Source organism: Tinamus guttatus, unplaced genomic scaffold (assembly GCF_059628265.1).
Source record: "Tinamus guttatus ecotype Peru unplaced genomic scaffold, ASM5962826v1 Tinamus_guttatus_pri_ptg000213l, whole genome shotgun sequence".
Classification (NCBI taxonomy): Eukaryota; Metazoa; Chordata; class Aves; order Tinamiformes; family Tinamidae; genus Tinamus; species Tinamus guttatus.
Window position 1 is genome coordinate 9336821 of NW_028288747.1, and position 27449 is coordinate 9364269.

General features: G+C 39.5%; 1 protein-coding gene across 1 annotated transcript; it reads left to right on the plus strand.

Moving 5' to 3' along the window:
• The first annotated feature begins 1957 nt into the window (after positions 1-1957).
• Positions 1958-26669, plus strand: USP46 (ubiquitin specific peptidase 46). The gene is made up of 9 exons (XM_088524713.1): positions 1958-2168; positions 14565-14645; positions 15467-15680; positions 17032-17261; positions 21548-21624; positions 24140-24223; positions 24509-24706; positions 25167-25245; positions 26415-26669. The coding sequence occupies exons 1-9, from the start codon at positions 2133-2135 to the stop codon at positions 26514-26516; spliced, it is 1101 nt and encodes a 366-aa protein (XP_088380839.1). The 5' UTR covers positions 1958-2132; the 3' UTR covers positions 26517-26669.
• The last annotated feature ends 780 nt before the right edge of the window (positions 26670-27449 follow it).

The window sequence follows — 27449 nt, forward strand, 5'->3', positions numbered from 1 at the left end:
TATATTCTAATCCCAGCTTTGCTCCTCACTTTTCTCTGTAACTTTGGACAAGTCACTACATTTCTGCTGCCTGTTTTCTTGTTTTGTAAAATAGGCTAATATTAACTTGCCACCCAGTAATTTGATAAGGCTGGGTGAATGTTTGCAGAGTACTCTGAGAACTTCAGATGGAAAATGTTACTGAAGTCCAGAGCACTGTTAACCAAGGAGGATATTTACTGTAGGTGCTTATTTTATGTAGTGAAATACAAGTGTTGAAGTATATAGCCAGATGATAAGGACTGATCTAAAAGTAAATGCAGGAGACATTTTTTGACCTTTCAACAGAAATTATATAAGCACTCTTAGGTTATAAATAGCTCTTTGTTTCCCTTCTCTTTGTCTAACACTGAAAAGAAACACAGGGTTAGTTGTTTGTTATGAAGAGATAGGGTAATGCTTTAGACTGGAAACAATTGTTCACTGTTCTTTATTTATACAGTTCCTATAGTGGTAGGAACTAGCATTTGCTACTTTTCTTAGCACTTTGTCGTCAAAAAACTGCAGAAATAAAGTTTCTAGTTCTGAAAATAATGGCACCAAAAATAAAATAAAACAAAAAAAAAACACATTTCAAGTCTAAATGTTCTTTTCCCCTTTCCTGGTTTGGTCCATGGCTAAAGAACAAAAAGGTCTGTGCTATACTTATTATTACACTGTGCATAACCACTTGTGTATTATTTTCTATTTTTATCATTAATCCTCAAAGATAAGACATCAAATATGTACACCCTTAAGTGAAAGGCTCTATATAAGCTTTAGGAAAATGACCTTGAAATCTTCTGATGTATGCATACGTATTTATACATGTGCGTGTATGTGGTATATCTCTGTGTGTGCACCTTAGGTTTCCAAATATGTTTATTTTCAACAATGGGCATTTCCTTGCACAATCAACAATTTGCTTAGCTAATAACAATTTTGTTAACAGAAATTTTAGCAAACACAAGCTCCTTGAAGTCTTTTCCTGAGGTCATGTAGTTGAGATCAGCAAGAAAGCAAAAGTATGAAAATGACGCTTACCTTTCCTTACATTTCTTACTGTGCTCCTTCTTGCTATGTTTTCTTTGGGTTTTGTACTATGGGAATAATATCCTTCACATTACAATACATGTGAGGTAAATTGCTTTATTAGTTACCACATTTTGCTTCTTTTGATTTTTAATGACCCGTCAAAACCATTCATTTGCTTTGTAGTTTTCTTCACAGAGAGCAAGTATGATCCATTGCAGTAAATTGGAATAAATGAGGTGCAGCAAAGAGTGCAGAATTAGGCTGCCTGAATAAAAAGGCGTTTGTTTGAGAAAGAGCCGTGGTGCAGTGTTGTTATTCTCCACAGGCTACTGTGAAATGCACTGGAGAGCGAGTCGGGGCCTGGGTGCTTCAGAACTGAGTCTGGGGGTGGCCGGTGCTGAAATGACATCTCTGTTTTAACTCCTATTTCTCTTGGCTGTATTAGGAAGACATGATATGACTCATAACTCAGCCCTTGGAGGTTAAGCAAGTTAAACAGCTGGGGTCAAATTCATACACGACATAAGACCACGAGCGTAGTAGAATGACACCAAGGCATTTTGGTGCTCGGTGTTACTTTCACGGTTCTTTCGCGCGGTGAGCTTGCACCTTGAGGGGGAAGCGCCTCTCGGTGCGGCCGCCGAGCAGCCTTGCGGCTCGGCCCGGTGCCCCGAGCGGGTTCCCGCGCGGCCGGGACGGGCCCGGGAGCGCCCGCGGCGGGAGTCGCGCGTCTGCACCTGTGCGGGGCCGCCCTCCCGGCGCGATGGAGCCGCCGCGGCCGAGGAGGAGGAGGAGGAAGGGGGAGGAAGGGAGAGATTGGCGCGGCTGGCGCAGAGGCGGCTCCGGCGGGAGCCGGGCCCTGCGGCCGCGCGCGGAGCGGAGATGCGGCCGCGCTGCTGAGGCGGCCGGGGAGGCGGGCGGCTCCTTCCTGCCGGCAGCCCCGGCTGCCCGCGCTGTTCCCTCCTCCCGCCTTTATCCCGGAGCGGGAGCCGCCGCCTTCCTGCGCGCTTCCCACCATGAGCGCGGCCGTTTTCACCTTATAAAGATGGCGGTGCGGGATCGCTGCAACCTTTAGACTAATGACTGTCAGAAACATCGCCTCCATCTGTAATATGGTGAGTGCCGCGGGCAGGCCCTGCTGCGGGCGGCCGGGGGCTCCCCCGGGCCAAGGGGCCGCCGCATCCCGGCCCGGGGAGCCGCGCGGGCCGTGCCGCGGAGGCAGCTCCGCGCCCGCCATCCGCCGTGTCCCGAGGAGTTTTCCCGGAGCAGCGCCGGGATGCGGGGCCGGGAGCTCGATCCGGAGCGGAGCTGGCCCCGGCCTGGCCCCGGCTCGCACGGTTGGAGCTGGAGTCTGCCCTTCCTCCCCCTGCCCTAATAACGTCGCGACGGAGAACTGCGAAGCTCTGAACCCCCATCCGCATTCACTCAGCGGCCCCGTTTCACCCTCCCGGGCAGGTGCCCTGTGGCCAGGAGCTCCCTGGGTTGCCCAGACAATGAGGACACTGATCCGGAGCTGTGACTTGTTTGGGTGCTTTGAGAGCCGGGTGCTCGGTAGCTGTTCTAGGAAATCTCTGCTTTAGAGTTAACGTCGGGGTTTCTCTTGCACTGCATGGCACTTGGAGGACTGCGCTTTGGGAAGCGCTCTTGGAGCGCTTGGCTTGCTCTAATCATAGACTAGACAATTAGGAAGGAATGAGGAAATGTTAGTATTCTGTTTGTGTTGAGACTTTGCTGCTTTCATCCCCAGGAGAAAATGAAAGGACACTTCCGTCACTGTGTGCTTGGGTCTAGGTTTAATCTTTACTCTACCAAACTGGAACATCCGACATTTTGGTTTTTTAAAACTTTTTGGTGAGGGAAGGCAGAGCTCAAATCATGCCTCTCAAAGGGGTTTTTAATTTGATAAGACAGTAACAAACTTGTTCAAGGGATGAGCTGAGCGCTAAGGACCGCTGCAATCAGGGCAGCAGCTTATTCCCACGCATTTCGTTGTGTTTGTACTTCTCCCCCTTGTTTCCAGGTTCTTCAAGAGCAGCTACGTGCAGTTGCCAGCTCCCCTCCATGAGGTGCCCCAGCCCGCCCTGTGCTGGCGATGCCACGCGTGCCGTTCACCCACGCCGGGGAACAGAGCCTGCATGTGGGGCAAGGCAGCGCACGGCCCCACACACCCGGCTCCTGCAGGGCCGGCAGCAGTGGCCTCGGGGCGCTGGGGCTCTCAGCCTCCTCCCTTCCACATCTCCAGGCCCCAGCTTCCTTGGGCTCGCTCTTTGCTTGCCCGCCAGACGCTGGGAGCATCCTGCACGTAGTTCTGACACATACCTCACTCCTTCCTTTGAAATACACAAAGATGGAAGGCTGGCTTGGGGTTACAATAAGTGAAATAAATCCAGGCTGCCCGGGGTAAAATAACTTGCATTCTTAGCTTTCTTCGCCCACAGCAAGTAGTTCTCTAAATTTTTCATTCTTCTCAGTAGTTTTGGTCCTATGAGCCAATGGGCCAAGGATACTGCAAAGAAAGGTTTAGGAGCAGTACAGTACTGAGGAGAAAACCTGGGCTCAAGCTGACCGTCCTTTTTAGGCAGACTCAGTTTTTCTTGCTTGTAAATGGTAGGTGTGATATCCTGCAAACCCCTTACCAGAGCGCTACATGAAGGGGAGCTGGAGGCTAATGGTTATAAGACATTAACATGGCCATAAGGTATTACGACCTCTGAGATTTCTCTCCATGTTCTTCAGAAAGATGAGCTTATAACCTAACATGCTTCTCCCAAGGCATGAACCAACCCAGGGCTGCTGCTCAGCCACTGATAGCAAAAGTAGTGCCTGAGAAATGGAGTGGCATGGTGACACTAAAGGGAAGAATGAAGAATCTCTGACAGAAAAACCCAGGCAATTCTGGCTTATGATACCAATGCAGGTGACAGTGGGTAAAATTGATTTAACAGTAGCCATGTGTAAAAGTTATGTATTCTTTGGGCTCTGCATAGCCTGCTTTCAGAGATGTTTCGCGGATCACATTTAGCCTTTTCTGCATAAAAATAGTGGTAGGAAGTACTTTTAGGAAGAGCAAAGCTGAGATTTTCAGAAAGTTGTAGGAGTTCAGGGGGCTTTAAGAAAAGCACACAGTATTGTAGTTATTGGTAGCACTGCATCATGCCTTCCCGCTCCGAATGAGCCCATCTAGTTGAGGTGGTGGCTGCTGCACACTTGGACTCAGTGAACTATAGCAGGACCTACGACAACCCTGCATGAGAATGGGACTTGGGAAGGTTAAGGATATTTGCATTATATTTGCATTAAAAAGTGTGTATTTGCAGTGCTAGTTTGATACCAGGCATCTGCAGAAATCTACCAAAGATACTAGTTGCCAGATCCTGTTCCTGTACTACAATTTAGTGCTTGAAGAAGTGAACTACTTACAGTCAATGACCTAGTAAAGAGCTCCTTAATTCTTAGGTAAAATATTTGACACATAATGCACATAATGATAGTATTTTTAAAGTATTTTAATATAGTTGGACATAGTAATGAGAAAAAAAATACTTCTTTTCCTCTTTTTTTTTTTTCCCCCTTTTGTGTTTTCTTTCCACTTGAGGAATTTACAGGGTTGTTTTTTCCTAACCACTTTCCCCCCAGAATGGATGATATCTGCTTGGGCATTTTTTGCTTGTTTGTTTTGCGCTGTTGTGTTTTTCCCTTGATGAACACAACATAGGTTTTCATATTTAATTTCACAAATTTTTCATATATTTTCAGGAGGAATTCTCTCTAGATGAAGGCTTTTGTTTTGTTTTGTCCTAGTATTTTCATGTCCTGGAGGAGAAAGGTTAGATGGAATTTCGCTGGGTAAATATGGCTCGAGAGAGCATGGCTAGTCAATGTTGTAGGATGTATATTTGCTACCTAATTGCCTGCCTGAGGTCTAGTATTTCTGGTTTAATTTTGGTCTCTGGAAGGTGATGGGGATTCAGCATTTTGCAAGAAGAGTCAAAGCCAGTGTGGTGAAGTAAGGGAGAGTTTTTAGCTTGTTTTCGAAAGACATACCTTGTATTATGTATGAACTAGATAAGCGCTCACATACTGAGGCTAACACAGTAGGAGCTAGCCAGTGAGAAAAGAGATAAGGTATAAATCTTAGTCTTGGCACATGATTTGTTGTAAAACTTCAACACAGCCCAACTTCTAGGATTAATCACCAGAACTCCTTTGTTGTCTTTCCCATTTTGTTCCCCTGATTATTGTTCCTTGTTATTATTATTCAATGACTTAGTAAATAAGACAAAAAAAAAAAAAAAAAAAAAGAAAAAGTTATTTATTCTGCTTGGAGAAGGCAGGGAATTCCTGAAAGATTCAACGGGACTCTCATTTGGGCACAGCAGCTACCCTCACTGAAGAGGGATGACAAGTCCCAGAGATGCTGCTCTTAATCTGCCTTTCAGACACTTAGGAAGCATAGGAGGCATCCAGGAAACACTGTTTTAGGGAATACCAACAGTTGGTGTCAGGTAACTCTTGCAGACTCTGGGCAAAACTAGGGATGTGTTTTTAGCCCCTATACTTGCACTGAGATCTTCTTTGGCGGTGTTCCTGTGAGATAACCCACATGACTCAGGTGCAGAAGCTGGTTCAAAGGTGGAGAGGCATGTTGTCATTTTAAGATTGTTGCTTACTGAAATCCTCTGCAATGTGTTTCTCCGTGGATGAGCTCTTGATTCACCCTTGAGCTCAGAATTAAGCTCATGCTGCAGCTGTGGCCTAGAGAATATTATTACTATGTGCAGTATATGGCATCCAAGTATTTCAGAATGTACTGATATATATTTTTATAGAGATGGCTATGGTACCTGGTGGACCATATTCTTCTTAAATTCCATTTAATGTCCTGCTGAAAACTTACATAAATTTCCTCTTTCATAATTCTGTAATAGTATTTCAAACAATCTGATCTGTACTTCAGCCTGCTCTGTCAATTTAATGAACACCAGATTATCATCTCAAATACCTCCCAGTTGCCCCTCATAGTTGTTTTATTGCTGTCCTTTGAATAAAAAAGTGCAGTACGGAAGTTCCTCAGATTAATTTTACTCTTTATTTATTCGTCTTTCTTGTTACCTCTTATTCTCATAATCTTTATGACTTTCATAGTGGTGGATTATTTTCTTCAGGCTCACAAATCAAGAGTTATGTGAGTAGTAGCGAATTCCAGCTCTCATTCTAAAATGAAAAAAAAAAATCCCTCTAAATGTTATAGAGAAAAACTTTAAAACCTGAGAGACTTTACAGTCAATAAATAAGTAAATAAAAATATTTTCTTTAGAGACTCATTACAGGATTTTTTTGAATATGGGGGATTGGTAGGATGAGGATTCAAACCCCTGGATTTGGCAAATGTTAGCTGCTAGAAAATATGAAAATTCTATTGCTCTAAAATTAGTCAAATTCTGTTTTGTACAATAAAAGTCTTTTGGGGTTACAGAAGTTATTACTACGAATTTTAACTAGATTCATTTGTATGGGCACCCCACAGTGCATATGTCCTCAAAACTTCTAAGACTTCCTCTCAGAAGGACAGATTTTACCTGCCAAGACAGTAAGCCATCTATCTGAAGATATACTTAGAATCGTAAAGGACCATGAATTTTTATATCTGAAAAGATTAGCTGCAGGCAGCTTAAGCAGTGCGGTTTTAGAAACATAGTCTCATGACTGCACAATTTATGTACGACAGACAAGCTAATGCAATACTGTGAAAATATAGAGAATGTGAAGTCTAATTATTGTCATGTGAAGTAAAAAGGAGTTTGCAAGTGTGACTGACAAACAGGTGTTGAACTAACAATCATGAAGTCACTATTCCAACAAAGACAAATGAAAGTTCACAAAAGAGACTTTATATGTTCTTGGGTTGAAGAGGAAATGCAAGATGGAAAACATGCAAATATGTAATTTCTGATTTATAATCTGGATTTGGGGCTTGCACAAATACTTTGTTTATGGCTGAAGTGATCTCTAGCTGGTTAGAAGGTGGCAAGCACAACAAGACAATATACAATATCATGCAAAGAACTTTGTGTTTCCTTTATATGTATATGGTCTTTGCATTATATAGAGCTGATGAGTGTTATGCTAAGTGCCTTCATGAAGCAATCTCTTAATTACAACTCCACAAGGCTGAATGTGTCACAGAAGGGGTGGTACTGGAAGCAGCCTGTTTGGCTCCAGCGACTCTGGAGCCTGTTTGTGGGAGCTGAGGCCCTTATGAGCTTGAAGAGCCTCCAGAGTGTAGGTCATGGCTAGTGGGAGAATTAGTCAGCAAAGTTCCTTCTGCTCCTCTACATTTAGCCTCAAGGAACTGTCTTTGGCCGGTTGGTTGATAGATGCATGTCTGCTGAAATTTATGTATTTTATGTACACCTTACACTGCAGTACCTTGATACTGCTTGGGAAGAAATGGTCTTGCATCTCCATCACCATCAGGATCCAGTTAAAAATATGTTCCTGGTATGCTCAGTCTTTGGAGAGAATGCTGCATTGCTGACAATTTCAAGCCAGTCATGATTGGATGCCATATGGTGTGGTTATTTTATTCAATTTCACAATTAATTACCTCATAATGGTTGCATCTAATATCTTCTGGGACAATACCAATCATTGTGATCTCAAGACCAAGTTCCCTGGCTGTCCATTGAAGTTCCTTTGATAAAACAGAGTCTTTTTTTTTTTTTTTTTTAAAAAAAAGCATCTCTAGGCAGTTTAACTCAGTGTTACCCAGTGTTGAAACCCAGTGTTTCAAGGTTTCAAGTCCTTAAAACTGGAAAGTTTCCTACTGTCCTTCCTGAATCTCCACTGCTCTAATCTGAGCTTTCTACTCATGCAGTTCAGCCTTTACACAGAGAACAGACTCCTTCCTTCTGTTCCTTAGCAAAAGTTATATACTTGAAAACATTCCCATGCCTTTCTTCAGTCTTTTCTGCCTTTTGCAAACCAACTCTATTCAGCCCCTTCTTATGGGTCATTTTTCACTTGAGTTTATTTCTCATACCTTCTTCTGGGCTTTTTACAGTTCTTTCTCTCTTCCTTGAAGCCTACCACCCAAACCTGGACAACACTGGCCTGAAGTCTTACCAACAGGCACGTTGCTTAAACACTCTGCAGACTGCTCTGTGTAAGACACAGAGCACTACTTGGTTGATGCTTATTCAAGTCATAACCCATATGGTCTCCAGCCTTCAGCCTGCCCCCTGCTTTTTCTTTTAAGAGATGCTATCTTGGCTGTTTCCCATTCTGTACATGGACAGCCAATTCTTCTATTTATGTGCAGAATTGTGCACTTTTCTCAATTTCAACATTTTTTAGAGCATTCCTGTAATATGTGAAAGACCATTTTGAATTCCAAGCCTGTTCTCCAGCAGCCCTCATGATTCCCATAGTCTTTAGATTTAATGAAGATACTCTGTCTTTTGTCCTCCAGGTTCTTAAAGAGCTCTCCAGCAGGTGCAGCTGTGATGGGGTCTATAAGGTCATGCCCTTAGGATACTCTGAGGCACCACATATGTAGTCTGTTTTTACTGACTGTAGTCAGTAAAAAAATGCTGTTGAAGAAATGATATTCTGCAAGCAGACTTCAGTGTCATTCACTTGTGAGGCCATCCTGAGGCTATGTGTTCTGAAGAAGGAAATTGGCCAAAAGAGAATGTGTTTGTTGGGCGCTCCAGCTAAGGCTTGGATGTCGCTAGTCTAAGAACAAATAATTTCAAATTGGAGGCAGACTCTATTGGGCAAATATTGAGTTTTGGTTTGGTAATGATCACAGAAGCTTAAAAGTCAGTATTTTGCAAAGTTACTCAGGAACTTAGTTGCAATATTGTTGTTGTTACTTAGTTGTAATATTTCATTCGAATCTCATTTTCAATATATGGTCACTTGATGTTTTGAGAAAATCAAGTTTTTAAAGTGATATAAAGTTGAATGCCTTAAAATCTTAGACAAAGTGCTTGCCTGATTCAGAATTTTAGGCCTCTCAGTTTTCATCTGTTTCTTGGTAATGCAACAGTGAAAGAACCAAAGTTGTTGATGGCACATGCAGCTATGATTAGAGATAGCTCAGTGAATCCAGAAAATAAACAAACAAGCAAACAAAAACCCAACAAGTTAGACACCTCCTTTCCAATTCTTAAAATTGTTGTAATTGTTGTGTAATGACCAGAACACTCTTCGGAGAAATGCACAAAGATAATTTATTTAGATACATTGTTTTAAATTGTTTTTCTTCAAAAAAAAAGATGTTACAATGGTTTTTAGATTGTCAATATGATTTTACTATCTGCTATGATCCCCTCTATCTTTTTAGAGCACTCTCTCTTCTAACTTTTCATCTGTGGTAACAGGAACCCCAAGGACCTGTTTTGGAGGAATACCAAAACATTTCTATACAGCAAAAAGCTAATCTGGCTAAATGAAATTATCTTATGGAACTTATGTTTTCAAGAAACTTTAAAAAATAAATACACATTTCAACTTTGACATTTATCTTCTGTGAATTTGGAAGGAGCCTAAGTAACTTTTCTTAAATAAATTGCCCTGTAAGTTTCAGGTTATTTTGCTCCCACTGTTTAGCAAAAGAATGTCTCATTGTCACTTTTATTGTTATCACAATTTAGGATATTATTTTAAGGAGATGTATTTCAAAAGGTGTATATATATCAAAAGGTATATATGTGATCTTAGAAATGCTAGTCCTTATAAAATCCTGCTGTGATCAGTGGAGAGAGAGGGAGGTCCAACCTTTTCAGGAGAACATTCAGGCTGACTGAAACAGGAACATGTTTTTAATTGGATTGTGGAGACTTTTTCTGTCTCTCCAAACTACAGTGAATATCTTTCTTGACCGAAGATTGGATTTAAAAAAAAAAAACATAGAACAAAGTGTAACTGTTTTGTGGAGAACTTAGATGCTTAATTCCAACTTGCCCTTGTTCAGCTGTAAAAGTTGTAGAACCCCTGTGAAAGCTGAGGTTGCTTCCGAGAGACAGAGATGGGCTGTCACACCCCAAAGATAGGTAACGTATCCCTTGAAAATACTTGCAACTCTACAGCACAATATGGTATCTCTTGCTGTTTTCTTCCTCTCTTTTTCCTCATGTTGCTTGAGAGCTGAGTTTGAATGTTACTTAAAGTTGCTTCCTCTTCTTCCAATTATCCATCATGGCCATTTGCTGGCCAGTAGGCCTGACACATCCTTCTCTATCTTGCTTTTCCCTTCACTCACATATGTTGTGTCTTCTGAAATTCAGGCTGCCTGCCCCGAAGCCATTCCTATTTTTACTCTGTTTTCTTCTCTACCAGCTCCAACATCACCTTTAGTTTGTTTTAAGTTTTCATTTTCTCCCTTCAGGAAACAACTCTATTTCTAGCACATTGTTCTCACTTTCCTTGAATACTAAGACAAAAATATCTAGTTCGCAGCTGTATGGTCTGAAGTCCTCCCTTTTTTTGTATGGATCTGCCATCACTCATCAGTTGCTCTTTATATATTTATTAAACCTCTGCTTTCGCAGTTCAATTTTGCATGTGTTTTCTCTTATGATTTTAGCTTTTGTTATGATAACATGTCTTCTATTTCTTATTTTCTTTTTCTTTTTTTTGTTTGATGATCACTCATACTGTGTTTTCTGCTTACTGGGAGAATACCTTTTGATTTTTTTTTTTTACAGATCACTTCAGAAACCTTTTGTTTTCTTTATTGGATTAATTTATTTTGAACCAAGTACTTGCATATTTCTAGAAAATTAGTGCCGTTTTTATAGCTCTATGATGCTACAAAGTCAAGTCTGTCTTCTTTTCCTAACAAGTTTCATATTCTCTCACTTTCACTTCTCATCTTTTATACAGTTATTGTGCTTAAGTTATTTTGCTAAGATAGCTTGGTTTGTATTTCTGCGAGAAGGAAGAATTGTTCTCATAGCTTTCATTTCAGTATTTTTTATGTCCTTTTTTAAGACATGACTCTCTTTGCTAGATCATTGGTGAAGTCAGACCAAACCTAACAAAAATGTTTTTTGATATCTCAGTGTAAACTTATTTTTAGGCACTTCACCAGGGAGAACATATGTGGAAAGTGTCCCCACATATGGCATACAAACCTTTTTTTCTGAGTATGTCAGCGAATTGACTTTTTTTGTAACCAAAAACCTGTGTCATGGAAAAGGCGCAATACTTCGAGTCCTGAAGACTGGAGGAGAGTTTTTCTCCTCAAAACACATGTATGTTTTGTAATAACTATATAATGCTGTAATTTAAGAGAATTTATGACTGAAATAGGAGACAATATGACAGCTACAGAAGGTTTTCATGGTACTCTGTGATTGTTTCATGTTTGCAGATGAGCAAGATGAGACTTTTTGTCCCATAGAATTTATATTCTTATCTGATTTAATAATCTTATGTGTTGACTTTTTTCACACAGCGTTCTTTTGTATACATTCTGAAGTGTAAAGGAACAGGAATTTTTCACTTAATCTCATTCATGTGGTACAAAGCACAAGTTAAATTCTTCACTACATTATCCAAAATTTCAGTTGAAGTGAATTCTGTTTGGCCTGTCCATGAGGTTAAAAGAGGGAAAATAACCAGGTCACATGGATTTTTGGAACAGTTATTGGAATGATGATATGATAGAAGTCTGTTTTAGTCCAAATTGACTCAAATTTGGCTAGGTCTTCAACAGTCTATCTCTGCCATTTTATTAGAGTATGTTAAAAATAATAAAGGTTAAATCCTGATTGTTGAATTTAATGGCAAAACTTCAAAGAATCAAAGATCACTAACACTACAGGACACATTATAGGAAGAGTTTCCATGTTCTTGTTCCCATGGGGTCTGGCCACTAAGGTCACTTGGTGCATTTCCGTCATTAATGGGTTCTTTTAAGGAGCAGTTAATGCTTCTTTGTTATCTCTGTACGCAGGTGTGAATTTAACAGTCCCAGATTCTAAGTTATTGAATTACATCCCGGGGCTCTTCTCAGATTAAGGTCTGTGGCTGCCCTGCAACTCTTGCGTTTAATGAAAGCACAATAGATTTAGCAGTGCTAGGGTATTTCTTCTAGCTGAAGCTCAAGGCCATTTTAAAAACATAAAAATGGATTGTATTAAATTTTTAGGCAGGTTTTCACTTGCAGAAGAGATCAAAATCCCTTGCTGGGTGTTTGAACAAGGACAAACCTGTTTAAAAGCATGTTATGTAGCCATGATTGATTGTAGTTGTATATTAATTATAACAGTGTAGAGGGAAATTTAAAAGCTAGAAAAAATTTGTCAAAACTGTATGGCATCCTGTCAAGTACAAAACTCCAGTCCTGCAAAAAAGTCAAATTGATCAATGTAGAAATAATTAATTAGCAGAGCATTTTACAGAATCACAGAATGGCTGAGGTTGGAAGGGACCTCTAGAGACCATCTAGTCCAGCCTCCCTGCTCCAGCAGGGACACCCAGAGCACGTGGCACAGGGTGGCATCCAGGCGGGTTTGGAAGATCTCCAGAGAAGGAGACTGCACAACCTCTCTGGGCAGCCTGTGCCAGGGCTCTGTCACCCTCACAGGAAAGAAGTTCTTCCTCACATGGAGATGGAACTTCCTGTGTTTAAATTTATACCCATTTGCCTTCTGCTAGTCTAACATCATATCCTCATGTACAGATCATAAAAGAGTGGATGTTAGTTTTTAGAAACATTATTTTTCCACGAATTCCCAAGGAAGAACTGTTGTTACTATGGAAAAAAGATCTGCAAAACTGAAGAAAGACTCACTTCGTTCTTATTTTAGGGAACTTGATTTGAACACTAAATATGTGCTGCAAGAAATTCTTTGCTTTGATCTGAATGCTCTACAATGAGTATTAATATGAAGATGACATATGACATTGCCATCTCTGTTGAAATACAGTCAATAATTTCTTCATATGGATTGTTCCTTTTTATGAGTTTCTTGCTTTATGAGGGTCAGTGGGAGCTGGTAGGGATGCACAGCACATCCCTTAACTTTGCTTCTGAGCTCTGCTGGGTCACCTGGAATGTGGATGAGGTTCTTGGGTCTCAAGTGGATCACCTGGGAAGTCACATATACTTGGGCTGAGGAATGAGCTGTGCATCTGTGAGAGAGACTGGCAAAAGATATGAAAAGAGGATGTGAAAAATAAAATCTCTGAAGCTTTTCTGGAAGTGGCCAGTTTGAAGGGAGATGTTTTGGTTTCAAGGCTTCCAAATTCTCCATGAACGCCTGTGCTGATTTTCACACCACTGATTCTGTTGACTAAAATCATCAAATTAGCTTCTTTTGATGAGCTGACATGAAATAATAATCTCATATAGCAAGCAGTGCTGATGGTACATGCAGTAAATCGAGCTTTGGGGAGAGGATGGGAAGGAGCATGAGAACTATAGAATCTGATTAGCAGCAAGTTTGAAAATTTTGATTGATGAGCTCCGTGAGCCAATATTATGTTGACCAAATCTCAAGAACAAGGGAATCCTTAAGAGTATTAGGGAAAATAATGTCGTATAGACTTTTTTTGTGTGTGTAAAAGTCAGAAGGAATGCGTGTAAATGCAATGTGACCTCACCCTTATACAAAACTACAAAATAAGTGGTAGGGGATGCATCTGATAAAGAGCAAAAAGATAGTGGTATTTTATATGTTGGCATGTTGATAGTGGTATTTTACATGTTGTATGTAAATAGATGTGTCAGCTGCTCTTGAGGAAATTAGAGGACGTGTGATGGACATTATTAAGGCATAGTATATACACAGTAAATAGATGTGCAAATAGAGACTGTGCTTACAGACAGCTGTGAAAGCAACTTTGCTGCTAGAATGAAGGTTCAGCTGAACATGCCACACAGTGGCAACACAGTGATGGAGAGATGAAACAGTGAAACTTGCATATTCTTTGATGCTAGACAGAGCAAAATGGAAAATATGTTTTGCTTCCTTTTAACATTTGTGGTGCCGTTGCTAGAATGGAAATTCATATTCTGTTAAAAGTTGCTGGTGAATTAGAAGGGGTTTAGAGGAGTTTCAGTAATGCTTGGAAAACCTGCCTTACATCAAGAAACTGGCTGATCCAAGATAAGTTTAAGGGATTTGCTTAAGATCAGCAAGTATCTTTATGAGACAAGAGAGTAATGGGATCCAGCTGCTCATGTACAAAGTAAAAATAAGGGGGAGGTGTCTGGCGGGGGAGAGCCACTGTTGTTGTGACCCGTTCACTCCAAGTCAACCATTACTGGAGGACCTAGGTCAGGCCGGCTGCTCCACTACCTAGAACTGCAAATATTTTTATTGGCTCATATGGATGTCATGCTTGCACTTCAGTAAGGCAGGGTTGGCTTAGCTAATTGTAGCTGAAAGGAAAATGTGCATTTCTATCTCAGTGCTGTCCATAATATCATTTTAGAATCCTACATGAAAATGGAGACTAATGAGATTTTTCCCTCTTTTTTTTTTTTTTTTTAGGGCACCAATGCCTCTGCTCTGGAAAAAGACATTGGCCCAGAGCAGTTTCCAATCAATGAGCACTATTTTGGATTGGTCAATGTAAGTACCATTTTCTACAGACAAAACTACAGTAGAGAACTGTAGAGAACTACAGTTTTGATGTTAACTTTGCTTCCCTTACCACCACCACCACCCTTTTTTTTTCTTTCCTCCAAACTCCCTCTAAGGTTTTGATTTGAAAAAGTGCTCCGTATGTTCCAATTTTAGATGAAGTGGATTGCAGAACTGTGTCAGGTGTTTGAAGACAGCTTCATACCCTGCAGTGAAAACAGCTTGCCACTCTATGAATGTTGTTAGTGGCTAGAAGTTACATTTCAGTAAGGTTAAAAGTCTGGTTTATCCATAAAATGTGAGGAATAGTCTTTTTCTTAATTTTTAGTAGGAAGTGATGGAGGTGCCCATTTAGATACAACAATCTGCATCATGGGCTCTTTGAGGAGTACCTTTTCTACATGACATAAAGAGAAAAAGTGTGAAAGGGCTCTTTAATCACTTGTTTAATCTCATATGAACTAAACTGAGGTACAGCTTCTTCTCATTGAAAATATCAGTCATTCTGCTACCAAGTAATAAGGTGGAGCCCAACAAGAACATATATGGAAACAAGTTTCAGCAAGACTCTCTCTAATAAATGCATTTCCTACTCATGGAATAGTTTATATCCTACTCAATTTATAAAACCTTAGCTTTTTTTTTTTCTGTTTAAGTGTTGAGGGAGGGTGTGGAAATGTCTTCCTACAGCAGTTGCCTGATAAAAATGGCTGGTATGCGACAGTTACACAGAAGCCAGAAGTTGAATGAAGCATCTAGTTTTATTATGATGCACAGGGATTAAGACTGTTTTCACTTTTACTTGGCAGTTTGGGAACACCTGCTACTGTAACTCGGTGCTACAGGCATTGTATTTTTGCCGGCCGTTTCGGGAAAATGTGTTGTCATACAAGGCCCAACAGAAAAAGAAGGAAAATCTCTTGACTTGCCTGGCAGACCTTTTCCACAGTATTGCTACTCAGAAGAAGAAAGTTGGAGTTATTCCACCAAAGAAGTTCATATCAAGGTTACGAAAAGAGAATGGTAAGTGCAAAATCAGAATCCTTTTAGAAATTCACAGATTGGTCAGGAAATTTTGGGCAGAGTAATGCACAGTTTAGTAGTCTCTTACTACTGGCAGAGTCTAACTTTTTGAAGCATCAGACCATTTTTGAAGATTAAGTTAGCAATAACGTATGCCTGATTTTGTGGCATTGCTTTTTAGGGATATGAGGAACATCTTGAAGTAAGGAAGCCTGCCACAGTTGGGTTTTGGCCTGGGTTCTTGTCAGTGTGGGTGGTATGCTTAGAAACAAGGGAGCTTTGAATGGAGAGACAGAGCATGAGTCGAACACCTGGAAGGAATTGCTTCCTGGTGACAACATATAAAGGGGCAGACTGTTCGTTCCGAAGGAGGCAATTGAAATGTGACAAAGTTAGCTCTGAGTCATCTAGCGATAAATGCCCCTACGCTGTTGGGAATCGCTTTCAGGGACCGCATCTTATGTTCTCAGCTCTTTTAAATTAAGACCAGACTCACTGTGGGTTAACTTGTTCGTGTGTCCAGGCTAGACATCGCAAAGCCAGAGAGTCTGTGAAATAATATTTTCTGAGGAAATCCATATGGGCTTTTTCAGGAGCAGAGGGATAAAAGTACACATTTATTGGGAATGCAAATACTTTTTTTTTTTTTCTTTCTCTCTTAATATGGTGGGCAAATTAAGTCTTCTGTGGAGAAAAAGTCTGTTCTCCTTCACCATTAAGATATTTTTCACCACCTTCTGCAAGCACTTCCTATATGAGGAAAGCCTATAAGGATTTCTTCCTATATGAGGAAATTTCCTACAAGAGGGCATGCCTATGTGTGTGAAAAATGAGCTTTTTGAAGATGGTGGTGTTATTATGTGTCAGTGTCCAATGCTTTTTGTTTCCCTGGCCGAATGTCTTACTGTCCAAACTCAGTTATGTTCTGAAGTGACTGAGCTACTTGGAATGTATGAGTGGGAGTCAGTTTACCTGAAGTTAGGCATCTAGTCCAAATAATTAATTTAGGTCCCCCCTGTAGTCATTAGATTTCTCACACCTAGCTTAGGCAGGGATAGTTGGCTGGCAGGAATCGCCCTCTTGTTTTTTTCATTGACTGTAAAGTGAACCTACACCACTAGCTCCAAAGAAAAGCCTAACCTTTTAAAGGACTACAGTTAGGTGAGATTAGATTGACTTCGGATTCACAAAAGTCCAAGTGACTGCAAAACTGCTTTCTTTGGTATGATTTCAAATACTTTTCTGAGCAAGGCTTAGTTACATGTATTTGAAAAGAAACAATCAATTTAGTGTGCTTTCATGAAGGAGAGAATATCCTCAGCTTTAGAAATCTTGACTTTCTTCTTCACAGATCTCTTTGACAACTACATGCAGCAGGATGCACACGAGTTTTTAAACTACCTGCTGAACACCATTGCAGACATTTTGCAGGAGGAGAAGAAACAGGAAAAGCAAAATGGAAAACTGAAAAATGGCAACATGAATGAAGCTGAAGAGAACAATAAACAAGAACTCACCTGGGTGCATGAGATTTTTCAGGGAACACTGACTAACGAAACTAGATGTTTGAACTGTGAAACCGTAAGCATTGTGATAGTTGGGGTTTTTGGGTTTTGCCCATTAATAGGTAGATACGTTTTATATATATAAATATGTGAATCTTTTCAGACATCTGAGAATTGTGGATATTCCTGTAGACTTTACTTCTTGAAGTGAGTATATCCTTTTCTAAAAATACATTTTTCTAAGCATTACTTGGCTGACCTATGCCAAGTCTTGCTGTCCTAATACATATCTCTACAGTCAAAATCCTTTTTAGTTAATTAATACCATTCCTTATTACTGTAACTTCAGGAAAAATAAATATTTGAATCATTATTCCATGAAGCAGGGATAGTCAAAAACTACTAAGGGAAAATTTTAAGATGAATTTGTGTTAATCGTTCCTAAGAATGTGACTGATATACTGCAGGTTTGTTATTAACAAACCTTTTTTTTTTTTTTTTCCAGTCTTCCTAATATTTTGAAAAGGGTGCTGTCCATTTGAAGTCTCTTATGTTTGAAGTATGAGTAAAAAGTAGTGTTAATTAGCAAATCTGACTGCAAGTCCTCTATCAATTTCTGTGTTTTACAATTGCACCCTACTATTGGGGGGAAAAAAAAAGGGAAAAAAGCATTGCTCTGTGAGGCTCATATGTGAAAGATCCACGCAGACAGGAAGAACCTGTGTTTTGGGGGAATAGTGTAAACTATTAGCAATAGTGTAAAAGTGACTTTGCAAAAGGAACAAAATTCACCTCACCTAACCTTTGCTGTGTAAAAGGTTGGTGTCAAGGATGAACTGGTTATCTCAGCTCCTTCTATTGATGATGGAGATTGCAAAGGACCTGCAGCAGGAAGCTCTCTCCATCTGTCTTAGGCTGGTTCATGAGACAGTTTTCAGCAGTATCAGGTATTCTGTCTGTGCAACTTGTTCTTGTTCCATGATGCTCCTGTCCTCGCATTGTGCTGTGGCAATTATTTGTGCAGCAATGCTGTGAACTGGGCTAGCAAACTTACCTGGCCTATGTGTTTTTAGCTCGGACCAAGGAATTAATCTAAAGATGCCTTATTTTAGAAAGCTGAAGTTACGTGACATGAATCCTACCCAGGTCCTACCAAATGCTTAAAAGAGCATACTCTGATGCTTGTAATTATGAAGAATAGCTGTAGTCCAACAAGAAGATAAGACTTCTCAGGGGATTTGGGTATGGAGGAGAGACATACGGCAATAATCAGACATACTGCATGAGAAGAGGGATTGGACTATATTTAAAACAAGATTGCTGAAGTGAAGACAAGGGAGAGAGAGCACAATTGAAAATTATTTCCCTAATCTTTCTCAATTACAAAAGCCCTATTTGTCATAGTTAAAACAGATGAAAGAGTATAATTATTTTTTTAGTTGACAAGATTTTTTAAACAGATATGATCTAATTCTAAAGTAATATCCAGTATTTGCTCAGGCATACTATGGCAGACAGGATGTGTCCTTGAGTAAAATCAAAGCTGCACATTGTCCTATTTGTAATTCACAGTGACTAAGCTTTTATGGAAGAACACAGCTAAATGCTGCTGCTGTAGAAAAGCTTGCCTGTAACTTCCTTTGAATGCAGAAATACTATGTTCAGTATATACTTTTCTAGTTTGTACTATTTTTATTGTATTTATTTTCTCTTGAAAACTTTGGGAAGCAGTAAATGGATTAAAAGATGTTACTTTGCTAAAGTTTAAACATATAGTATATAAATATATAAGTATATAAATATATATATATATCATGAAGAATCATTCAGATCCCAGCAGTTCTTTTTCCCACTTAGAAAGAATGCAGCTGGAATTCAGTTTTCCACCTACCTTTCGTATGGTCTGTATTATTCTAGCACCAACCTGGTCTTCTTCCCCTTTCAGTAAAGGTTTTATGCTCTGCTTGATGAAATAAATACCAAATTCCTAACCTCCATGTGATACTCAGATGAAGCACTGTACTTTGCCAAGCACTTAGTATTTAATCTCTACCCTGATGCGTGCTAAGCCCATAGTACTTGCTCTGCTCCTTGGTTCCAGCAGTAGAGACACGATGTTCTCTGAAGCTTTGTTGCTCTCTCTTTTGAATTTTAGCTGTATGTTTATACTGCAGTCGATCGCTGCCAGTTTTGTGGTTTCCTGTGATCTTTGGGTAGACTTGTGTCTCTGAGATGATTTGGTTGGAAGAGCTGCTGTTCCTTTTATTTGGATGTATTCTATACCTCTGTACATCTCTGATAATATCAAAACCCATCCTGGATTCAGGGGGCTGCATTCACTGCATTTATAGGGTCCCTGACACAATGCCAAGAGGAGCTTAAAGTAGTGCAGATTCCTTTAGCAATCTAAGCAAGAGAGATGCGGATCAGGTCCAAAATGGGGCATGGATTTAAGTCAGATCAATAGATTCAGTCCCACATGGACGCTCTTGATTTGAATATTGCTGTCCCGTCTGTTTTCCATTTGCTCTAAGGAAATGCAGGTACACGCGGCAGAATGTGGAGTGTTCATTTAATAGTTTTACAAGCAGATTTGATTGTTATGATTATGACCTAATTCAGGTGCAGTAATTCCACTGTGATTTCTGTGATCTGAAAAAACATATAGTGGTTTTTCTGGATCCTAATAACCTTCTTGAATTATCTTTATAGATAAGAGAAAAACACTAAATTTTGGAACTCAGTTGATAGCGTGTCCTAATTCAATATTTAATCTACCAAAAAAAAAAAAAGGGGGAGATTAGATACTAAAAATGTGTTAGTATTGTGTATGATTTGAGATGACCCCAAATGGATCTTTGTTTTCCTTGCAGTTCCTTTCCAGATCTATTTATGCCTGCCATGCCCGAAAGAGTCACACTTGATATTGGTTGGTGGGAGGTCCCAAACAAAGGCAAAGACTAGAATGTCTTTGAATTCTGGAGTCAGAGTTTCTGACTATCTCTATAAATCTCTCTAGTTCCGAATCTCATCATTGCCATAAAAGACTGATGTTCTTTAACGAGCTGACCTGTACGGGACACAAATAGAATTTTAAGAATTGTTGTCTTCCCCGTTTGCATCAAGTGGGTTTAACTTCAAAATTCTCCCTGCAAGAGACTTCTTAAGAAAAATGTTTTAGCTCAGTTGAAATATTACAGTTATCTGCTTGAACGGATTCTTATATTATTTCACATCATGCAAAATTAAACCTTCTAGATGAAAAATCATTTTCAAGGCAAAAATCAAGATCTGTTGTTCTGAAAATGGAAGAAAAAAAAAAAAGAACCCCCCACACACTTTCTCAGAAGTCTTCTCCTCTTATTCCTTCTAATCGAAGCACTGGCAAAATCAAATTGTTTTGGTAAAATATCATCACTTTGACATATTTATTTTTAATTTTTTGTTTAGTCTGGTCAGAATTATTGTCCAGCAGCAAAATTAAATGAGGAATTGCAGCTGTGTCAACCAGAAATACAAACTCTACCTTCTGACTGCTCTTTGAAGAGAAAACATAATATGTAGTTGAATTTGACATCTATCAACAGCTGCCTACCTGGGACATTGTGTCCTTAGCAGTGGGAATAATTATGTAGGGCATAAACTGTCCTTCTGTAATGCAAAACACAGGTTAATGAAGCTCCAGCAAAATAAGGAACTGGCCCAAATAAACACAGAGCTGTGCTGCATAGCAAGGAAACATGCACACTGCATCAGTCACAGCTAATCTAGGGGATGATAATTCTCCTACTTATTCACCCCAAGACAGTGTTTGTCTGATTATGTATTTTAAAAAGCTCAATTTCCTGTGTTGTGGTGCAGTACGAACTTAACCTGAAAGTGGCAGAAGTCATAAGATACTAGTTGCAACCTCATCCTAGGACATGAGTTTCAGGATGATTTTAAAAAGAGAGAGAGAGAAAGAGATTCACTCCTTACATTTAAAAGCAGATTTTTTCACTTTGCTGCTTCTTGCATAAGAGCATAAAAGTCCCAGAGCAGCTGAAAGCTGGCTGTTCCAAAAGGAAGGTGTGGAGAAGTCATTTTTATTTAATGAGCAAACAGCAAACTGCAGTCACAGGGTCATGGTTGGTGGGTTTTGGTAAGTGGAACAACCCACTGGATTGATAGGGGTTTCTAACCTGACAAAAGGAATATAGACACACTGAACTAGTTTTTTTTTTAAGCATTAAAATGTATTAATGCTTGTGTAATTTATTTCTGTGGAAATTGCTCCATTCTTTCGCACACAGATATCAACAGCATTTAGATGTATGGCTTTTTACTAAGTTTCTGTTTTACATGTATATTTTTTTGCTACAGGTTAGTAGCAAAGACGAAGATTTTCTTGACCTTTCTGTTGATGTGGAGCAGAACACATCAATTACACACTGTCTAAGGTAAATGAATACATCTCCTTGGCAGATACTGCCATTCTGTCTGACTTTGCTCTATTTCCTGGTCTGTCATATACAAAACAAAGAGAAGTTGAATAGCATTATTTATTTGAGCAGAAGAAAAAGACAATGCAATGGTTTTTATTTCCATAAATGGCAAAATGCACATTAATGCACTTTGTTTTTCTCACTTTCTCTTTCAATGTGTATGTTTGAGAGAGAAGAAAAATAATCCTCTCGGGGAAAATAATTGATTACCTTGTCACCTGGAAGAATTGCTGTAGAATAAGTATTTGCTTCATAGGGCTTTAGTGTGCTTATCTCTAAGCTTCTACTCAAGTGCTTTGCTGATTAGAACTTATGCACATATTAAAAGTTAAGATTGTGTTTTGCAGAATGAAGGCTGAATCCCTAGAGGGCAAAGGATTTCAACAGTTTTTTTTCCCTCACCATATAAGCTTATTCTGTGTCTCATTTGAAAATTACGCAGAGAAATCTTGTATTTGTGGTTCAGTTCTGCTCTTAGTACACACTTAACTATTAAAAAATGCTTTGGACACCAAAATAATTTTCAGATTTGCATGGATGATTACTCAGAGAGATTTAAAATATCTGGAGTCTTGTTTTTGACTGCAACAAATTGATATCTAAGTGTTTAAAACAATATATTGCTGCTCTAAGCTAACTGTATCGATTGGATGAATTACTTTTTCAAGCTCCCAAGTTACCGCCAATTTTGGCAGTGTGCTTACCAGTTATTTTGGAGGGCTTAGGAAGGGATGTCTAACAACTCACACCAAACAGAATTACAAAGAAAGAAGGCACGTGAGGTACTAAGTGCTTCCTGAGTCAGAAAGCAGTGATTTTTCTGATCACCCTGCCATAACAACACTCATTATCCCCGAGTAACCATACTCAGCAACAACCATTGCATTTTAAAGTGCCAATTTTTCCCCTTCTCAGTCTCAGGTCAGTCTCTTGTAGTGTATTGGAGAAGTGCTGGCCTTAATTTCCACACTGCAGGGGTGAGCCTGATTTTAGGAGAGCAAAATAATAGGTTTGCCTTGGAAAGCAGTGCTTAAAAATACTTTAAAAAGTATTTTTTTGAACTGGCCACTGATAATTGAAGCAGTGCTTGTACTGCAGACTTTTGTTATTAACACGTTTATATTCTTCACTGTAGTCACTACTTCGAACCTGTTTATGTCAGCATTACTTACCTTTCCCTATGGTTTTCGAAGTGCATTTGAAATCATATTGGAATACAAGGCCTAAAAGGAGGCTGAGGTCTTTATCTCCAGGGTCCCTTCTAATTTGAATTATTCAATGTTTCTATGATATACAGTTACTGGAGACTGAACACCGACTGTTTTTTACAGCTTAGTGAACTTGTTTGCCGCTTATGCAGAGCAGCAGTTTCTGTCTGTCCTGCAGCTTTCTCCAGTTTTTATTCCACTTTAATGTTAACTTTCCTGGAGACATTTTTAAAAGATCCTCTTATGGAAAGGTACAGGATACAGGTAAATGTGGATCCAATCTCAGCGCTCAAGGTCTGCCGTTGCAGAGGGTAGTTTATCGCTGAGTCTGAATTCGAACTCTGTCAGGTAGTAGGTGCAATCAACAGGTGAATTCTGTTCATTAGATGCATCTGTTTAAAGCCCAGTGTCACAAGAAAGTCTGTGTGCCCGAACTGGTAGACAGATGCTTCTGTCTCCACAGTTTTCCAACCCCCCTGCTCTGCTTCTACATAACTCTACAGATGACCGAAAAAATCAGAGTTTTTTTTTTTTTTTTTTTTTTTTTTTTTTAGCAGTTACATTCCTTAACTACCTAAAATTCTGTTCCAAACTGTATTAGCACTGTGAATCCTGATGAATCTTTTCTGTGAATCATCAGACCTTCCTCTTCCACTTCAAAAACTCAGTACAGAAACATTTCAAAGCATATTTGCTTGATCAGGATTTATAAAAACTGTTATAGTAGCTTACACTTCCCTTTATAGACAGCAAGAAGATATAATCACAGAACTTTTGCATAACAGTTCAGAGGTTAGAGGATGCAGAAGACTGAATTCATTTTTTTTCTGCCTAAGAGGATTCAAGACTGTCTTCTATAGGAAGAGCAGAAAATGTGAGCTGTTTGGATATGACAGAAGTGCACTTGAAAGTGCTCTGCTTTGCCAATAATTTAAAAAGGCCCTGAACAGGCTGGTAGGTTGAATGGTTCCCTGCGCTTTGGCTACCCTTTGACATGTAAGAGAGGCTGAATGTAGGTCTTGTTCTGGGATACCTAACTCTCTGCATATTGGGCCTCAGCTGCTGGTACAGGGTTGTCACAGCATACACACAGATACCTTAATACCCTTGGTAGACCTCTCTTTTTTTAGAAAATGGGACTTCAGCAGAGAGAGGATTTCTTCCTGTGTGTCTCTTTAGAGGTCCTGTTTATCAGTCCACATGTGGCACTGACTCAAAAATATAAAGAACTGTTAAGAACTGATAATTGTATTTATTTGCAGAGACTTCAGTAACACAGAGACATTATGTAGTGAACAGAAATACTACTGTGAAACTTGCTGCAGTAAACAAGAGGCACAGAAAAGGTAAGCGAAGAGGGTGATTCACTTTGTCCCTCCTGACCTTTGTAAACCTCCTCCTTAAAAGCCAGTGTTTAGATACCTGGAAGCCTTGCACCCTACCTGCACATTCCGTGTAGACCAGAGAACCTGTAGGCAGCTCCAAAGCTGTCTCTTCATTTTGAGACTGGGACTGATAGGCTATTGCTATTTGCAAAGTGCTTTCATAATGCAAGCCTCTAATTGGTAAGGAAGAAAGAGTGGCTTTGAACAGCTCAGGTCTTGATCATGCACATTCTGATGGTTTTACAGGATGAGGGTAAAAAAGCTGCCAATGATTCTCGCCTTACACCTCAAGAGGTTCAAGTACATGGAGCAACTGCACAGGTACACCAAGCTGTCTTACCGCGTGGTGTTCCCTCTGGAGCTGCGGCTCTTCAACACGTCTGGTGATGCCGTCAACTTGGATCGGATGTACGACTTGGTAGCTGTGGTTGTTCACTGCGGGAGGTAAACTGCTGTCTTATGTACCTACACCTATTGGCCAGACAACTCTGTGGGGCTCCAGAAGTGTGGCTTGTTGTCCCCTCCTCTGAAAGAGTGTTTGCAACTAAATGTTCATGACTGATACCAATCTGTTTTCCCCCTTAAATTTAATTCATGTTGTTTTAAAAATATTTGCAGTTAATTGATGCCTGCCATGAGATAACTGTTAAATATTCTGTAGGTTGATTTGCAAATTGTCATAGCACAAATAAAGAGGAACACACTTAGCTTTTTGCTGATGAAGACATTGTGACTAATCAATAAAATGGGAAAGGAGAACATGCCCACTGTAGCCCCAGGGGAGGGTTGACCATCATCTTCAAAAAATCTATTTATAATTCAGCCTGTTTGCATATGGACATGTGGTTTATCAAAACAGACAATATCTTCTAATTTTTCTTGTTTGTTTTTTTTTGCTTTTTAGTGGACCGAATCGGGGGCATTATATTACTATTGTGAAAAGTCATGGATTTTGGCTCTTGTTTGATGATGACATTGTAGAGGTCAGTATGCTAAAGGTCATCGGTACAGCCCTCTTCTTTATGTGCTCTACTTGGAGTTAAAATATGATCCAGATCTGGATGCAGATTACTAGTCTGAGAAGCTACAGTTTGGTTGTAATATAGCACTTGGATCAGCTCTATTAGGAAATGCTATTAGAAACAAAATGATTAGTCCTATAATTCTTATCCTCCCAGTATCAGAAGGGGTTGTTTTATTTCAGTGCAACATCAAATAGTTTTAATATGAGATTTGAGGGGCTTAGTTTGGAATGATTTCTAAATCTAATAAAATCATTTTAATTCATTAAAAGCTAAAAAAAAATCAGGGACAATTTTGCAATCTTTGGCAATATCAGGCTTCAAAATTGGACTGTGTTAGTGCAGAATCCTAATTTTTCAATAATTGTGAGGTTACAAGAAAATATTAAAAAATTAAGCAAAATCTGGCCTGCAGCTATTACAGAATCTTTCTAAGCATAATGCAATTAATTCCTAAGCAAACCCTTCATGTGGCACCTCAGCAAAACTGGGATCTTGCATTTGGTTTCCCAAGAGGAAATCCAGTGGAATAAAATAGAAGTTGGGACATTAGAAATGAGAATTGGGAGAGGAGGAGTCCATTGCTGATGGGCAACACTTCTGCCAAATTAAAGCTACAGCATTCTGGGCACTTTGGGGCTCAAAAGCCTGACTCCTTGCTTCATTTGTGTAGTACCCTACTGAAGGAATAGTCTTCTTGATGACACATGACTTGCTGGTCTAAAGGAAGGATGCCAGGCTCATATAAGACAAGAGCCATTCAAGGAAATTAAAAATACAAATAAAAGGATTAAGTGTCTTCTCTACAAGGATTAAGTGATGGGTTTCTGTTACCTTTCCCAAAGCTGAGGTCACATTTATGCTTTCTTGCTATTGCAAAAGTGTCTCTGCTACTGGGAAAAGCCAAATTTGCCTGTGTTTTCTAGGACAAACACTCCATGAGTGAGACCAGTGGAATTTATCCCCTGAACTGTTACATCACCCTTTCGGTGCTTGAATTGCCAACAGAATTTGCTAATTGTTACTCTGAAACAGATAACTAATTTTGTTGTTGTATTTGGAGAGCCATTTAATCTGTTTGGTATTTCTTTCATCTAGCAATACATTAAGCCATTTTGTTTATTTTGCAGAAAATAGATGCTCAAGCTATTGAGGAATTCTATGGTCTGACCTCTGACATATCGAAAAATTCCGAGTCTGGATATATTTTATTCTATCAGTCAAGAGAGTGACTTGGCAAACTGTGACAATGACGCACAACAAGGCTGCACGCAAGGAAGGTGATCAGCCCCCATGAACTGGCTTTTACAGAGAAGACATCCTGTATGGTTGCACAACAACATGCTCTGTCTCCTATTAAATAGTCCATGTGGTATTGACTATAACCATTTTTGACATGTGAAACTTTATTTTGGAGAGGGGAGGGTTTTTTGGTTTGTTTTTGTTTTTTTTAAAAGGTCTGACAAAGAAGTTAATTGCAGCCAGATTTTAGTGGAATTTATATGGACTAACATTTACAGATAATAAGATTTGGATGTCAACTCTTAAACCTAATCAAGCTAGAGTAATATTTTTTATGGAAGTGTTCATTGCATTTAGGGCAAACTGTTTAAAGCCTTCTAAATGGCTTTGGGATGTGTTGACTTACAAAGCATTCCTTTAAACACATTCTTACATGTAGTTACGCATTTTAAGTATAAAGAAAAAAAACCTGTTTCATTATGATTGGAATGGTGGTTGTACAGGGGATTTTGTTGCACTCGCAACACATTTTATTGCTCTGCAATGCAAGAAGATATTCTTCTCAAATCATTAAAGCTTTGGGTTATGAAAAACTTTGTCTAAGCCTAAAACTCACATAAATGGATTTAAATTACAGCAGAACTGAATAATATGGTATGTCCAGTCACTGTGTTTACCATGAGATACTATAGATGAGGTGAGATTTCAGAACTTGCAGGGAACAGGGACTAAGTAGAGCGAGAAGACCCATATGACACAGAAAAAGTGCATTTATAGAAGTTGAGCTTATCTTTCTGTTAAAATAATGTAACACTTAGTTTGCTTAATTGAGTTTTCAGATTTGCCAGTACTGCTCATGTAAAACATATTCACTACAGCTGAAATCACACAGTCCAGTTAAATATGTAGCAACCTTTAGCTTG